This window comes from Silurus aristotelis (genome assembly GCF_946808225.1).
Source record: "Silurus aristotelis genome assembly, chromosome: 28".
Taxonomy (NCBI): domain Eukaryota; kingdom Metazoa; phylum Chordata; class Actinopteri; order Siluriformes; family Siluridae; genus Silurus; species Silurus aristotelis.
In genome coordinates, this window is record NC_139601.1 from 10,082,716 (window position 1) to 10,099,370 (window position 16,655).

Below are 16,655 nucleotides of genomic sequence, written 5' to 3' on the forward strand. Positions count from 1 at the left end.
AATATTAGAAAGCTGGAGTTTTCAATATTACAGGGACTATTGTCAAAGCTGCTCTTTATAACCACATTCGAATTTAAGATTTCAGCAGTGTTATGGGTGAATATCGTTCACATTATTTGACCAAAGTCAGTGTTTGTTTATAGAACATTTACATGTTTATTGTAGAACACAGCAATCAGTAATCGTACCTAATGTCTTAAATGGTGGAGAAAATTATGATGCAGGTGCAGTCTTTATTTGTGCTAATAGCATGTTTTAACATTGTTTTAATGTGTAATTATTCGCCCCACAAACTTGTTTTGTGTGAATATGAACCATAGAGTGGAGTGTGGCTATTATTTTTCTTAATCTTTGCCAAGCAGGCAATTGAAATCTTTAGTTTCTATTTAACTGTGCCCTGCCACTGTAATGACTCTGCTAATGAGGCAGGCCATTTAATGGAGTTAGCATGGTCGATGGGCTGAGCACTTTCTCTATGTTTTTGCCTTCTGTCCACAGAAGTGCAATGAGCAGTTTGAATCATAGCTTGATTATAATTATGGTCTTTTGCTTATCGATGAAGACAAGGTGGAAGTGAATCTATAAACACGCAGAGTAAATAATTCATATGTCCGCATGGGGAAACAAGAGAATAAATGTGCTTATGGGCTCATAAACAGGCATGGAAGTGCTGTCTTAGCTCTGCTTAGAGGCTATGAGGAATACAGAAAGGCACAAAGGCATTAAAATGGCAATTAATCAACCAGAATATGTTTTTTCAAGAAAATATCTCTTCTGGTACTTTGCATATATGAAGTGCTAATTAGACGCACAATAAAAGAGCAAATTGCTTACAATATACAGTATATAAGCAATAATCCATTTTTAGCATTCAAATACTTTATGGTCGGGAGAACAGACCTTCTCTCACCACTGAGGCTATAGTGTCTCACAGGTTCCTATGGAAACTGTTGTCTTTGGAAGATGCAGTCTTCAATACCTTTACAATATCCAATACCAACTCCTCTTTTGGCACCCTTTCTCTAAATCCACACACACACACAATGCAGCTTCGTCTGACCTTCTCTATACTTCTCCATCAACATTTTCAAAGCAAATAATGCATCTGTGGTGCTCTTTCTCGGCATAAAACCATACTGTTGTTCACAGATGGTCACCTTTTCTCTCAGCCTGGCTTCCACTACTTCCCATAACTACATGGTGTGACTAAAAAACTTTTGTTACTGCAGGTCTGCACATCTCCCTTGTTCTTAAAGTTTGGTACCAGCAAATTCCTCCTCTATTCCTCAGGCATCTTTTCATCTTCAAAAATCCTTTTAAACAATCTTTTAAAAAATTCCACTGCCATCTCTCCTAAACGTCTCCATGCTTCTACCGGTATGTCATCAGGTCCTACTGACTTTCCACTCTTCATCCTCTTAATCGCTGTTCTCACTTCCTCCTTACTAATCCTATTCATTTCCTGCTTCACCATCTCCACACCATCCAACCTGCTCTCTCTCATTTTCCTCGTTCATAAGCTGCTTAAAATACAGTCTTCTCAACACACTCTCCTCACTAGTCAACACATTTCTATCTCCATCCTTTATTGCTCTAACTTGCAGCACATCCTTTCCAGCTCGGTCCCTCTGCCTGGCCATTGGTACAAATCCTTTTCTCCTTCCTTAGTGTCTGTCTTTAGTGTTCTGTTTTGCCAACCTTTTTCACCTTGTGCTTTCCTGCACTTCCTCATTCCACCACCAACACCTTACACCAACACCTTTCACAACCCGGTTGTGGAGCATAAGCACTGATGTCATTTATCATCACCCCTTCAACTTCCAGCTTCACTGCTTCAAACTCTCTTCACCTCCACTACACTCTTACTGTACTCTTTCTTCAGAATCACCTCTACACCATTTCTCTTTCCATCCACACCATGATAGAACAGTTCAAACCCACCACCAATGTTCCTGGCCTTACTCCCTTTCCATCTGGTCTCCTGAACACACATGTCTACCTTTTTCCTCTCCATCATATCAGCTACCTCTCGCCCTTTTCCAGTCATAGTACCAACATTTAAAGTACCAACCCGAACCTCTACTCTCCTACACTTCTCCTTTTCCTGCTGTCTCTGTAGACGTCTGCTGATCCGCAAATTTGATTTGGCATGTTTTGCGCCGGATGCCCTTCCTAACGCAACCCTCCCCGTTTATCCGGGCTTGGAACCGGCACTTGAGAGTGCACTGGTTTGTTCAACCCTAATAGCTGGGTTATTTCTGCTAGGAGTTACTATGTGAAAAATTTTCTCAGTCCCTACTTGTAACAATTTTATAGTTATTAGTACAGCTTGTCATCACACTGCCATTACACAATTGCATTGATGGCTGTTGCTTAGCCTGGAGGTAGTTCAGAATTTGAAAAAAATGGCCAAGAACAATAAAAATTCATCACAGATCCATGTGACCGGTTCATCTTGTGCTATAAACAGTGTTGGGACCACAGGGCCTGTGGGTGATACAATGTTTCATATGCAAAAGCAGAAGTTTCCTCTTTGCATCACAAGGACGGTGCTCTCCCTCTTTCTCTCTTTTTCTCTCTCTCTCTCTCTCTCTCTCTCTCTCTCTCTCTCTCTCTCTCTCTCTCCTCTCTTATATATATATATATATATATATATATATATATATATATATATATATATATATATATATATATATATATATATATATATATATAATATAATGGTTCCCTTCCAATTGTCCAGGACAGTACTGGGATTAAAAGGTCATGTCCTAGCTCAATTGTATTCAGAAAATTAACATTATCCTGTTTCAAAGGTTTCTAATTGTTCAGTTTTCCAGTCGATTGAATCCATTCTGTAATCAGAGAACACAGCAAAAAAATAAGATCTCTGCGTTCCTATATCCATTTCATAAGCATGTAAAACACAAAAGCTGTTCAGCTGTTCCATTTTCTACCAAGTGACGTAACTAGGCTGCCTTTATTTTCCTATTCAAAGATTAATTTTTGATAGCCTTCACATTTCAGTTAATTTGAATAGTACCCTTCTTCACTGTTGATGCAGGTGATTAGAGAAGCTTTATGGATGTCTTTCTGCTTTTGGAAGCTGAATAGAGTTTTACTGCTTCATTGCATTGATTGAGCTTTAAAAAGAATAAGATTTCTCCCCCTAATGAATGTTTTTGTTCTTATAATTAGCCAGCAGTCTCTCTCAAGCTTAGAGAAGTTGTGAAAGCTACATTGACATGTTTTAAGACATGAAGGGAAAAGGTGACAGTGATCACTTGAACACTGGTTGTGATGGAAAAAGCATGGGTAATGAAGAAAGATGGAGGTTCGGGTGACACGACTGTGATCGAACAGGAAATACTCATCTAGCCATCAGTTATACTATTTTTTTTTATTTGTTTTGTACAAATAGGTACACTGTCAGTATTGATTGGGGATTAATTAGAATATAGAGCGAGAGAACATTAGAAATTGCATGTTGCAAAAATACAATGAAATTATGTCCCTGTTTGGGGAACCTCTGAAAACACCTGAGGTTTTGCCTGTAATTGTGAAGCAATGCTGCACACAGTTCTGGGTAAATGAATGAGTTTTTCCTCAAGTATTAACAGTTTATACAGTACATCAAAGAGCACAGAGTAATTAAAATCTGTCCTAGTGGCACAAAACTCCCATGGCAAAGTGGCCTGCTATGTCTACTCATTCATCATAGCCCCAGATTATACAGGCTTCATTAGAGTCGCTGGTGTCACAGTCAAGGCTTTTTTCCTAAGCAATTTGGGAAGAAATCTCATTTCATGTGAGTCATCTTGTATCATGGCTGTATAGTGTATTACTGTGTGTACTGTGGTTTAGGGCAGCTGTTCTAAACTGCAATCCAGTGTGCTCAGCAATTTGCTGTCAAACTTGATCCAAGGTTAACTAATCTCTAGAAAAACCTTTTGCGATTGTGTTATCACAGCTTGGTAATTCTAGTTTCAAATGTTAAGCAAAACACAATTTTTTTAGCATGTTAAGTCATATTTTGGTTTTGTGTGGCACCATGTGCATTGTAGGAACTGTATAAACCATTTTGTTTGACTTTAGAGCTAAATACCATCTGGTCTTTTACCAATCTACAACTGTTTTATTGATGGTGGGACCCCTTTATCGAAGTGTTTCCACCCAAACAAGTATTGCTCACTAAATGTTTTTTGTTTTGTGAACCATTCAGTATAAACTCTGAAGATTTGCATGTGAAAATTATAGGAGATCAGCGGGCTTGGAAACTTAGACAAGCTCATCTCTTTATTCTGATGTTTGATGTGAACCTTAACTGAAGCTCTTTCCTAAATCTGCATAAAGTTTTCTATTATGCTGCTGCTACAGGATTGGCTGTTTGAATTAATTAGCAGTGATTGTAGGTGTTCTAATTAAGGGTGAACCTTTCTTTCTACCCTTAATTAGAAATTAGTAACTAATTTATAGGACTGAAATGTATGTTTGTGATCTATTTTTATAGTATAAACCTGCTTTGGGACAGTGTCCATTTTTAAAAGCACTATACATATAAAATTGTATTGAAAACCTGAAAGGGTGGGAATATTTGATCATAATTTGTGTTCACTAGATTCACTTTTCTTTTTACTTAATTTACTTTTCATTACATTTTTGCATTATGAGCTTTTATGTATTTTGCTCTCTCATTTATGTTTTCCAGGGAAATGGACATGAGAGGGATTTCTTGGACGACAGACGAGTTTACATAATGGATGTCTACAATCGCCACATCTACCCTGGGGATGGATACGCCAAGAGTGAGTTCAAAGCTTCTATCTTAAAAATCAGATTGCACAAAGGGATTATCTGAAGATGCCTGTTATACGAAAAACTGTAATCCTCTATTAAGGTACTTGGAGCAATTCTGCACAGTTATGATCAGCATTTGCATATACAATTATTCAGAGAGAGAAACAGGACCTTACATTCAGTCATGAAACAGTGCTTTTCTCCTAAAGGGGGCAGTGTTGTGCAGAAGTGTTAAGTTGTGTTTTCTCCTTTCACTGCTTTCTTAAATACATACATAAAAATACACACACACACACACACACACACACACACACACACACACACACACACACATATATATATAAATTATAAAAGCAGAGACAGAAAGAAAATACTAAAATCTAAGAATACATCAGATATGAAAAAACAATAAATAATACAAATTTAAATAATAAATATACATAAGTATATTGCCACCAGGACGATGTGTCTATTAAAACACAATTAATTTTGTTTTAATTCTACGGTGCATTTCTTTTTAGCAGCACGACAATCAATCATAGAGTTGCATTGAATCAAACAGGAAAGCACAGACAAATCTCATAAATCAATATAAAAATAATCATCATTAATCCCAGACATTTGGAGCAAACCGAAACCAACACAAGCTCAAAGAATGAAAAATATACAAACATAAGAATCCCCCAAATAATATACTTACAGATTCAAGCACACAACTCTGAAAGTCCATGAGAAAAGAAAAAGCCCATGCTCCAGCACAAACCAAACACAAGCTACTAATTAAGCAATGGCTGATGATGCTAAATTATAGCTCATCACCAGCTTTACAACATCGACTGGCCAGGTGGGATTCCTCAACATATATTGATAAATAATAATTGTATCATAAATGGCAACAAAACTAAAGAAAATAAAAAGTTTGTTAAATGCAAATTTTATTTTTTTTAGCAGATGGAGTCAAATAAATATGAAGTAATAATGTTTAACAGATTTTTTTTAAACAAAAGGATGTCTTTTTTACACTTCAAACATGGAATGTAGGGAACTGTCAGGCACAAGAACTCGCAGGAAACCGGAGGTTGAATGTACAAGAAACGTGTTTACTTAAGTCACTCAAGAAATGAAAGAGCAAAGCAGAACAACACGCAGGCATGAACTAAAACACAAAAGAAATACAGAAAACAAAAGAAACGTCCAACACACATGAAGCGTGATGTAAACACAAAGGGTGAGAGAGTCCACAATGTTTGTAGGCCTAAGCTGTAGAACGGACGGTGAGACTGTGAACCACTGGGGTTTATATATGGTGGTGACTGATGTGACCCAGGTGATGATGATTAGTAATCAGGTGAGCTGCTAGGGTGGATATGAGGGTTAGGAGAAGGCGTGGCTGGTGGATCCCTGACAGTACCCCCTCCCCCAGAGGCGGCTCCTGAAGCCCTGACCCTGCGCCGCGGCCGACCCCGACCCCGGGGGGCAGGACGCAATGGATGAGCGGCGTGGTACTCCTCCAGGAGCGCAGGGTCCAGTACGTCCCGCCGCGCCACCCACAACCGTTCCTCGGGGCCGTAACCCTCCCAGTCCACGAGATACTCCAGGCTGCTGCCCCGACGCCGTGAGTTCAGTATCTCTCTCACCGAGTAGACCGAGGGCTGCTCCAACACCTCCGGTGGCGGGGGTGCAATTTCCCTGGGTAGCAGTGTGTCCACGGGGGTGTAAGGTTTGAGGAGCGACACATGAAAGGTGGGGTGAATCCGGTACCGCGGTGGGAGTACTAGCCGGTAAGCTGCCTCGTTGACCTGCCTCTCGATCTGAAATGGCCCGATGTACCGGGGGCTCAGCTTCCTGCAAGGAAGCCGCAGTCGCAGATCCCGAGTGGACAGCCAGACCCAGTCTCCGGGCCTGTACTGGGGGGCCTCCCTTCTGCGTGCGTCAGCATGACGCTGGGTTTCTCTGGTTGTCCGGCGCAGTTGGGTGTGTGCAGCCTCCCATGTCCTAACACTCTCCCTGAACCAGTGGTCCACTGCAGGTACATTGGCGGGCTCGTCGGTCCAAGGAAACAGCGGGGGCTGAAACCCTAACACACACTGAAAAGGCGTGAGTCCTGTTGTATCCTGGCGCAATGAATTCTGGGCGTACTCCGCCCAGGGCAAGAACTGACTCCACTCCTCCTGATCCTGGTGGCAGTATGACCGTAGGTACCTTCCCAGGTCTTGGATCCTCCGTTTGGTTTGGCCATTCGACTGGGGGTGATACCCAGATGACAGGTTGACCGCGATCCCCAGTAGCCGAAAGAATGCTCTCCAGACATGTGAGGTGAATTGGGGACCTCGGTCAGACACCACTTCCTCCGGAAGGCCAAAGTTGCGGAAGACGTGATGGAAGAGGGCTTCTGCCGTATCCAGGGCTGTGGGGAGGCCTTGTAGGGGAACAAAGCGGCAGGCTTTAGAGAACCGATCGACGACCACTAGGATGCATGTATAACCCCCCGAGCGAGGAAGGTCAGTGACGAAGTCCACGCCGATGTGCGACCATGGTCGTTGTGGAATAGGCAGGGGGATGAGTTTACCCACTGGCAGATGCCGGGGGGTCTTTGACATGGCGCAGGTGTTGCAGCCCCGGACGAACTCCGCCACCGTATCGCTCATCCTGGGCCACCAGTAACGTCCCTGAACCAGACGTAGGGTTTGTTTCCGACCCGGGTGCCCCGAGCCTGGGTTTTCGTGGACAGACCTGAGCAGGGTCTGTCGGCATTCTTGTGGCACATAGTTTCTGTTTCCGGGGCAACCAGGGGGCGCGGGTTCCCTCCGTGTGGCCGCGCGAATATCCCCGTCCATGTCCCACACAATGGGACTCAAAATGAGCGTGGGAGGCAAGATCGGTCCTGACTCGACGGGTTCTTCAGGCCCATAGACCCTGGAGAGCGAATCAGCCTTGCCGTTCTTTGACCCTGGCCGATATGTGATGCTAAAGTTGAACCTGGTGAAGAAGAGAGCCCAACGCGCCTGACGGGGGTTTAGACGCTTGGCCTCGCGGAGGTACTGGAGATTCTTGTGGTCGGTGATGACTATGAAAGGATGAGCGGCCCCCTCCAGCCAGTGTCTCCACTCTTCCAAGGCCAGCTTGATGGCCAGGAGTTCCCGGTTACCTATGTCGTAGTTCTGTTCAGCGGAGGATAACTTCTTTGAGTAGTAAGCACAGGGATGGAGCCGCGGGGGGTTCCCTGAACGCTGGGAGAGGGCGGCCCCTACTCCCGTGGAGGATGCATCCACCTCGACGACGAACGGGAGCTGAGGGTCAGGGTGACGAAGAACCGGGGCGGTACAGAACCTCTTGCGTAGTTCCCCGAAAGCCTTCTGTGCCTCCGGGGTCCAGGAAAGGACCTTGGCCTTACCACGCAATAGTGATGTGAGCGGGGCGGTAACCAGGCTGAAACCTCCTATGAACCGGCGGTAGAAGTTAGCGAACCCTAGAAACCTTTGGAGCTCCTTGATCGTGGTGGGGGCCGGCCAATCTCGTACGGCCGTCACTTTTCTCTCATCCATCCTGATGCCTGCTGCGTCGATGACGTAACCTAGGAACTGCGTCTCCGAATGGTGAAACTCACACTTGGAGAGGTTGAGGTACAGTCGGTGTTCTCGCAGCCGTTCTAGGACTTGGGTGACGTGTTGATGGTGTTCTTGTAGCGTACGTGAGTAGATCAGGATATCGTCGATGTAAACGATCACGAACCGATGGAGAAAAGGACGGAAAACCTCGTTCATGAAGGTCTGAAAGACGGCTGGAGCAATGAAGAGCCCGTACAGCATGACCCTGTACTCGTAATGGCCTGAGGGAGTGATGAAGGCCGTCTTCCATTCGTCCCCCTCTCGGATGCGCACCAGGTTGTAGGCACTTTGGAGGTCTAGTTTGGTGAAAACGCGAGCCTCCCGTAGTTCCTCCAAGGCTGCCGGGACCAGGGGGAGCGGATACGGAAGCGGGGAGATCTGTGCGTTCAAGTCCCTGTAGTCGATGCACGGCCGCAAACCCCCATCCTTCTTGGCCACAAAAAAGAAACTGGAAGCCGCCGGAGAGGTTGACTGTGTAATGAAACCCTGACGGAGGGCCTGCTGGATATAACCCTCCATCGCTTGGTGTTCCGGGGCTGCCAAGGGGTATATCCGTCCCTTCGGTAGCTTAGCTTCGGGCTTCAGTTCAATGGCACAGTCCCATGGCCGGTGTGGGGGTAACCTGGTAGCAGCCTCCTCGCTGAAGACGTCCGAGAAAGCATGGTAGACCTGGGGGACTTCCACCTGAGAGGGTTGTTTTGCTCCTTCAACTCGAGTTGCTGCCAAGGTCAAGGTGGTCCGGGGTGGAGTCGGGAGTGGATGTAAGCATGTCTGCCGGCAGGTGGGGCTCCACTCCAAGATGTCACACGGGTCCCAGGAACAAGTAGGGGAGTGTTTGGCTAACCAGGGAACGACCTAGGATCACGTCCACTGTCAAATCCTCCAGTACGAGAAGCTGGATTTCCTCGTGATGTAACACTCCGACCTGGAGGGTGATAGGGGGCATGCAGTGCTTCACCTTACCCCGTCCTAAAGGACGTCCCTGGATAGTCTGCACGGTTAGTTCCTGAGATCCCCGCTGCCGGCGTAGCTGGAGGCGTTCTAGACACGCCTGTGAGATGAAGTTTCCCGCTGATCCTGAGTCGACCAGAGAAATGACAGATAAAGAGTGAGCGGGGGTTTTTAAGGTGACCTGGAGTGTGGACAAATGAGTAATGTCAGAAGTAAGAGTGACACTACTCACCATCCGACGGGGAGGTCTAACTGGGCATTGGGCCACGCGATGTCCTCCTTCTCCACAGTAGAGGCAGGCCTGAGTCGCCCGTCGGCGCTCCCTTTCCTGCTGAGATAGTCGCTGTGAGCCGAGTTGCATGGGTTCCGGCAATGGAGCTGCTGATGCCGCCATGGCGGGCGCTGGGTCGTGCAGGGGAAACCGGCCAGCAGTCAGGTGTTGAGAAACGCGGATAGATCTCTGAAGAAACGCCTCTAGTCCTAGGGTGTCATCAAAGGTGGCCATTGCCAGCCGGAGCTCTTGGTTTAACCCCCTGCGATACACAGCCAGCAGCGCCTTCTCGTTCCAGCCAGCAGATGCCGCCAGAGTACGGAAGCGGAGGCTGTAACCCGAAACGCTGTTAGTTCCCTGCTGGATGTTCAGCAGCTGATCTGCCGTTGAGGTATCCCCGGGGGCGGTGCTAAAGACCTCGGCGAAATGCCCAGTGAAAGCGGCAAATGACGTCAGCGCCGGGCTCGCTGCGCTCCAGAGCGCTCTCGCCCACGCGAGCGCTCTTCCGGAGAGAAGGGATATCAAAAACGCGACCTTAGCTCGTTCGCTGGGAAAGTTCTGGGGTTGCATCTCGATATACAGGGATACCTGAAGCAGGAAGCCCTGGCACCCAGCCGTGTTTCCGGAAAAAGAAGCCGGGAGCGCAACCGGGCTGCCGAAAGCTGAACGGGGAGGAATCGCGACCGCGGGTTGGTCAACCAAATCCGCAGCCGCGGCTGCGGGCTGATCCTCCATACCGAGGTAACGCGGTTTAGCTCCTTTCCCTGTTGCCCTTCGGTTTTGTTAAGGGTCCGTTCTTCTGTCAGGCACAAGAACTCGCAGGAAACCGGTTTACTTAAGTCACTCAAGAAATGAAAGAGCAAAGCAGAACAACACGCAGGCATGAACTAAAACACAAAAGAAATACAGAAAACAAAAGAAACGTCCAACACACATGAAGCGTGATGTAAACACAAAGGGTGAGAGAGTCCACAATGTTCGTAGGCCTAAGCTGTAGAACAGACGGTGAGACTGTGAACGACTGGGGTTTATATATGGGGGTGACTGATGTGACCCAGGTGATGATGATTAGTAATCAGGTAAGCTGCTAGGGTGGATATGAGGGTTAGGAGAAGGCGTGGCTGGTGGATCCCTGACAGGAACATTGGGGAAGGATATAATGTAGTTTATCAGGCCTTCAGATATGTATGTAAATGGTATCATTTAAGAGATTTAAAAATATCCTGCAGTCTGTGTGCTTGAGTAAGTTTCCTCCAGGTTCTCCACTTCCCTCACACAGCCCAAAAACATGCTGGTAGATGGATTGGTGACTCTCAATTGCCCCTAGGTGTGAACCAATGTGTGTATGTATGGTGTTTCAGTAAAGGACTTCAGATCTACTTATTACATTTGGTAGACTTTTACACCCTGATATATATGAATTCTGCTGTGCAATGCAGGTAGTTTATGTGCTTCAGCTGAGTGGCAGTATATACATTATTCCATATATTTTTCTCCACAAACTCAAACTGCCAATTTAGTTTCTTTTATTCTTCAACATTTGTAGTCTTTATTTTATAAACAAAAGCTCCTTTATATAAATGTATGAATGGATTTGTCTGTCAATCCTACATATTCATTAGAAAGTGCAGCCTGGGTTCCCAAGATAAGGTGTGTCTTGGCTTAGTTTCTCTTTGTTTTTTTCCCACTTCCTTTCTCAGACATTTTCCCTCAGTGACATTACGCTGTGTGTAAATAGAATGTGCCTTGCGTTTTAACAACTTTTTCCAACTATGTCTTCCTTTCCTCTGACAAACAAAACAAAAGAGGGTTAATTATGTCTTGAAAGTGTTTTACAGCGCATTGTTATTGTACATGCTATTATACAATGTTTCATTTATGTTCCAGTAATTATTTACTAATAGTTCTAGTAGTTATTTCTCCTCATGTTATAGCTTATAGTATGCATATATATATATATATATATATATATATATATATATATATATATATATATATATATATATATATATATATAAACAAAACACACATTATATATATATATATATATATATATATATATATATATATATATATATATATATATATATATATATATATATATATATAATGTGTGTTTTGTTTATTGGCCATATGAGACATTAAAATGTAAATCCATGTCTCCTGTATAAGACAGACCTGACAGTGGAGCAATGCAGGAAGTTCAAATGTTTTAGGAAAATCAGTAAGATATCAGTAATATTATATGCTGGGTCTGAACAGATGGTTTATTTCTGAAAGAGTAATAGTATTATTTAGGATAGCAGTTTGTACTGTAGGGAGGCCTGGTGGTGCAGCGTGTAGCGTTACTTGTTATGGTTATGAAAAAAGAATGAATAAGTGAATAAAAAATGCACACTGAGATAAAAGATTAATTAGAGCTCATGTGTTTGTATAGGGGCCATTAAGAAGAAAGTGGAGCTGGACTGGGGCACAGAAGACACTGAGTATCTCCAGAAGGTGGAACTACACTCCGAGGGCACATTGAATGAGATCAGACCTGACATAATTGTGTACAATGCAGGGACTGATATTCTGGATGGTGACCCTCTTGGAGGCCTGGCCATTTCCCCTCAGGTACAACACCGAGTGATATCTACAAATTTATTTGGACGATTTGAGAGAAATAGTTTCACGAAAGTTTAGCTGGATGCCAAGTGGATTTTATTGAACCAGCTTTATTATGTTTTCTGTTTCCCACATTCTTTTTGGTTATGTAACCAGGTTTAATATCAGATTTAATATTAGGTTTATTTTGCAGGTGAAGTATTGAGTTGGATCTAAATATAGAGGCAATTTTGAATTTGACTTTTTCATAAAGAGCCGTTTTTTACACAAAATGTGCTTCATTAAATTCTACCAGATATTTGAAGTCACAAAGAAAAAAAATCTTCTTTTCAAGTATTTGCAGAAAAATACATTTTAATAAAAAACACAGCATGTCTTCCAAAGGCCAGAAAAGGCTTATTATTAAATTATTAACTGATTCATTAAGGTTGTGTTGTACACATCTGTTTCCTTAATTTAAAAATGTTTATTTAGAAAACCATGATCTACAAGCTGTAATATTAGTGATATACTAAGACATGTTAATAAGTTAAAATATTTCTATGAAATTGTTGCTGCTGCTTCTACCACCACAGCATTAATCTCGATATTCTGAATGGATTAGAATTTTTTGAGAGTTGTGCTTTTGTGAAATATAATCAATGCCTTTTGAGGCATTGATTATATTTCACAAAAGCACAACTCTCAAAAAATTCTAATCCTTTGAAGGTTTTCTAACACAGAAGGTTTGCTAACCCTAACCCTAACCCTAACCCTCATCTGAAGTAAACCTGTTCAGCAGATGCTTCGCATAAACAAGTTAAAAATAAACTATATTCATTAGTTTCTTGAAATTTTCTGTGCAAAGAAATTCTTTTTGCATTTAGGGAATGAATTAGCAAATATTTGTAAAGGTATTTGCAAAGCAGGAAAGCCCTCCATGAGTCCCAGCAGGGGGATCAATGCTTTGTGGTTTTCAATAAAAATATGTAATGTTTATTATTTATTGACATACCATTATTTATTAATTTATTCATATGATGTATATATTTAATTATCAATTATAGTTAATATTAAATCATAGCAATTTACGAGCAATAACTTACTTAAGAGAATAAATGCATTATAGATTTTGAAATGTAATGTTATTGCACTCATTTGGCATTGATTAGCACATCCTGAAGTGTTTTATTCTTACTTAATAATTACTGTCATTATTACAAACTAGACAACAGTTTTATTATAGCATTGGTTCTGAGAGTTTTTGCTTAGTTCTCTTGCTCAATTATTGCATTGTGTTTTTCGTCCGCACTCAGGGCATCGTGAACAGAGATGAGATTGTTTTTAGGGCAGCACGAAGGAGAGGGATTCCCATTCTCATGGTGACATCAGGAGGCTACCAGAAGAAGACAGCACGAATCATTGCTGACTCAATCCTGAACCTGCACAGACAGCATCTGATTGGCGGAGAGGCATTGGACGAGGCAGGGCAGTCAATGGTGCCTGTCATGATGAGCAAGTCTGTGTCAGCGGTGGCATCTTTCAACGCTATCTGATGTTTACATCCAGCTCTTAGCCGTTTGTTTAAAGCTCACAGCACTGTCCTCGTTTTTGTTTTATAAATGAAACATTTAATCCAAAAAAGGGTGATCCAAGGAACTTTATTCTTCAGTTGTAAGTTTTTGTAACTACTACAGCCTACACTGCTTTCACCTCTAGTCCTTTATTAATGGATTAATTATTTTTAGATTGTAATACTATACGTTGGAACTTGATGCAACGCTCATTTGCACAATTTGAATTTTATTTTAAGTAATGTTAAAAGCTACAGCAATCCTAGGTAGGAAGCAGGTTCTTAATTTACTGTACAACATATTTTCTCTCTAACATTACCGAATGTATGGCATGGTGCAAATTACTACTTTTTTTATTATAAGAATTTTATTTGAATATTTACATGCATTATTCATTGGTCTGTTACTTTTAGTACATTTCTGTACTGTTCTTATTTAAAAGAAAAGCCATAATTAATGCTTATAGATCATCTCCCATAACTAGACCAATCCAATAGCCATATTCTGAAAAAAGATTAATCTGCAGGTTTTTTCTACCTGGCTTTGTGGCTCTCAATTTCTGAAAGTGCTTTTCTGGAATTCTTGCCTCAACCATTCAGGTTTTTCCCACAGACTTAAATTAAAGGTGATTTTTGTGAACCATAACCCTGTCCGTGCCCCCTAGCAAGTCTTTGCAAGTTTTTTTTTCTGCATGCTGACTCAGCATGCGCGTTAAGAAATCCAGCATTGAGGGGAATATAAATTATAAATATGTGCACTCCTCCTGGGTCAATCCACCTCAGAAAAGTGTAGGCTTCTTCTTGAGGCTTCTTCTGACCAGAGGTATCTTCTTACAGCCATGGCTATATTTTTTCCAAAACACTTAACAAGAAAGAAGCAACCTGAAATATATTTTCCCTGTTATGCAAACATAAAGGTTTCATTCTGGTTAATGGCCATTGAAAACAAGGTCTTCTTGTAAAGTTGAGAAGTTTCTGCCGTCTGCTGGGTTTAGCGCTTGGCTGCTGGAGTGCATTGGGAATGGTAGTGGCTAATAAATAGTGTGATGATAGCTTTCTTTGTTATGAGAGAAAGAGTATGATGAAAGATTAAAATACTTTAGATTGTACATTTTCTTTTGAAAGATTTGCAGGCCAAATTTATTTATAGCTTGTTAAGGAAAATTGAGTATGTGTGCATGCAAGATTCAGTACTATTTGGTAAAAGAAAATGTGTTTACACTACTCGATAATGACATTAATGTGTTCATTCCCTTGGCTTTATACTGATTTTGGTTGATGTGTACCTTATTGACATGAATATACTTTAAACCTGTACCCCTCTCAGGGGCACTTAATCTGATGATTTGGAGGTCTATACAGGTGTGTATACTGTAAGTGTTTAAATACTAATGTACCCTCGTATATCCACACACTACATGTCGTGGCACCTGACATAAGTGCCATTATATGTATTCTTAATTTTCTCTGTATCTGGCATTCAGATTTAAACCACTTCTGTGTGAGAATGGGAAAAATAAATTCAATCTAATTACATGATTATGCCTGAGCTTGTTTTAGCTGTTCACATGATTTATGTTGTTCTTTCTCTATTCGCGTTCTTCCTCCAAAAGTGCCCCCTTTTTTATGTGAAAGCCTCTTCTCTCCTGGAGAAGGTGATTAATGATGGAGAGCACTTATTTCCTGAGCATGGTGAGAAAATGTGTGATATTATTTATCATCATTTCTCCACACAAAGATCTTTGTCTCTTTGATGCTGATGTGCCCCTGTGACAGTTCACTTATTTATTTATTTATTTATTTATTTATTTATTTATTTATTTATTTATTTATTTATTTATTTATTTATTTATTTTTTTTTTTTTTTCATTTTCCCTCAGGTGTTCATTAACCCACTGAACTGCTCTAAAGTGGCCTCAAAGATTTGAAAACAGCTTACAAATGGTTAAAATAAGCACAATTATAGGTGATGTCATAGGTGGGCTCAACAAAGATATCAATGAAAAAAAAGTCCTTTAAATCACATGCTGCAAGTCACAAAGTTACACATTTGCTTGAATGTCCTAACCTCACAGAGGTGGCAAAAGTACACACATCCATTATTTAAGTGGAAGTACAGATACTCATGTTTTAAAATACTCAGGTAAAAGTTGAAGTACTGATTATACCTTTTTACTTAAGTGAAAGTAAAGAAGTCAAAAATGTTGTTTGTATTAAACACATTCAGTATACACAGGGACCTGTTACTCTCTGTCAGGCCCCTTTGAAAATTATTGAACTTTAGGCTATGGGCTATATATCATATAGCATATTTGGAATAGTTCCCACTTCAGGACATACCTGCTTAAAACCCTGTGTTCACAGTGTGATAGTACTCAAAATGGCAAAACCTAAAGCGCAAATGGCTAGGAGTACCATACATTTTCATCAGTGACGCTGTAATGAGCAAACCAGTGGCAATAGTTTTAAGGAAAAACTCACTGAGATGACATGAGGAAGAAACCTGAGAAGCTATCAGGCTTGAAAGGCAAAAACATCATCTTCAGGGGAGTTGTAATGGATAACTGCATTTTATAATACTCACTTGTGCAGCAGACAGTCAGACAAGAAAGCACATATGCTCAGGAAAGTGTCACTTGTACCCAAAAATCATTACAATTCTATAGATGTAGACAATAAAAGATAGATCTTCAGTACAAACATAAGGAGCTTTTTTTTCTTGAAGGTTTAGCTTTATATATACAGTGTAGTGTCTAATTTAAGTTAAGCTACTGAAGAATAAGTGAGACCCGGCTGGTTTCAGTAAGTGCATTCATAAAACTATCCAAGTTAGACCATCCATAGCAAACATAGGAAATCTGTGGTAACA

The 16,655-nt window shown here is 41.7% G+C and overlaps 1 protein-coding gene across 4 annotated transcripts in view; it reads left to right on the forward strand.

The window, feature by feature from the left end:
- hdac11 (histone deacetylase 11) overlaps positions 1 to 15,325 on the forward strand; it is a 38,332-nt gene extending 23,007 nt beyond the window's left edge. For 3 of the 4 annotated variants that reach the window (XM_083534247.1, XM_083534246.1, XM_083534248.1), the window contains 3 exons: positions 4,709 to 4,805; positions 12,065 to 12,243; positions 13,530 to 15,325. In XM_083534247.1, the coding sequence (XP_083390373.1) occupies positions 4,709 to 4,805; positions 12,065 to 12,243; positions 13,530 to 13,769 (516 nt within the window). In that variant the 3' untranslated portion in view covers positions 13,770 to 15,325. The remainder of the gene's footprint in view (positions 1 to 4,708; positions 4,806 to 12,064; positions 12,244 to 13,529) is intronic. The other variant, XR_014532246.1, reaches the window with a different exon arrangement.
- Positions 15,326 to 16,655: the final 1,330 nt, after the last annotated feature.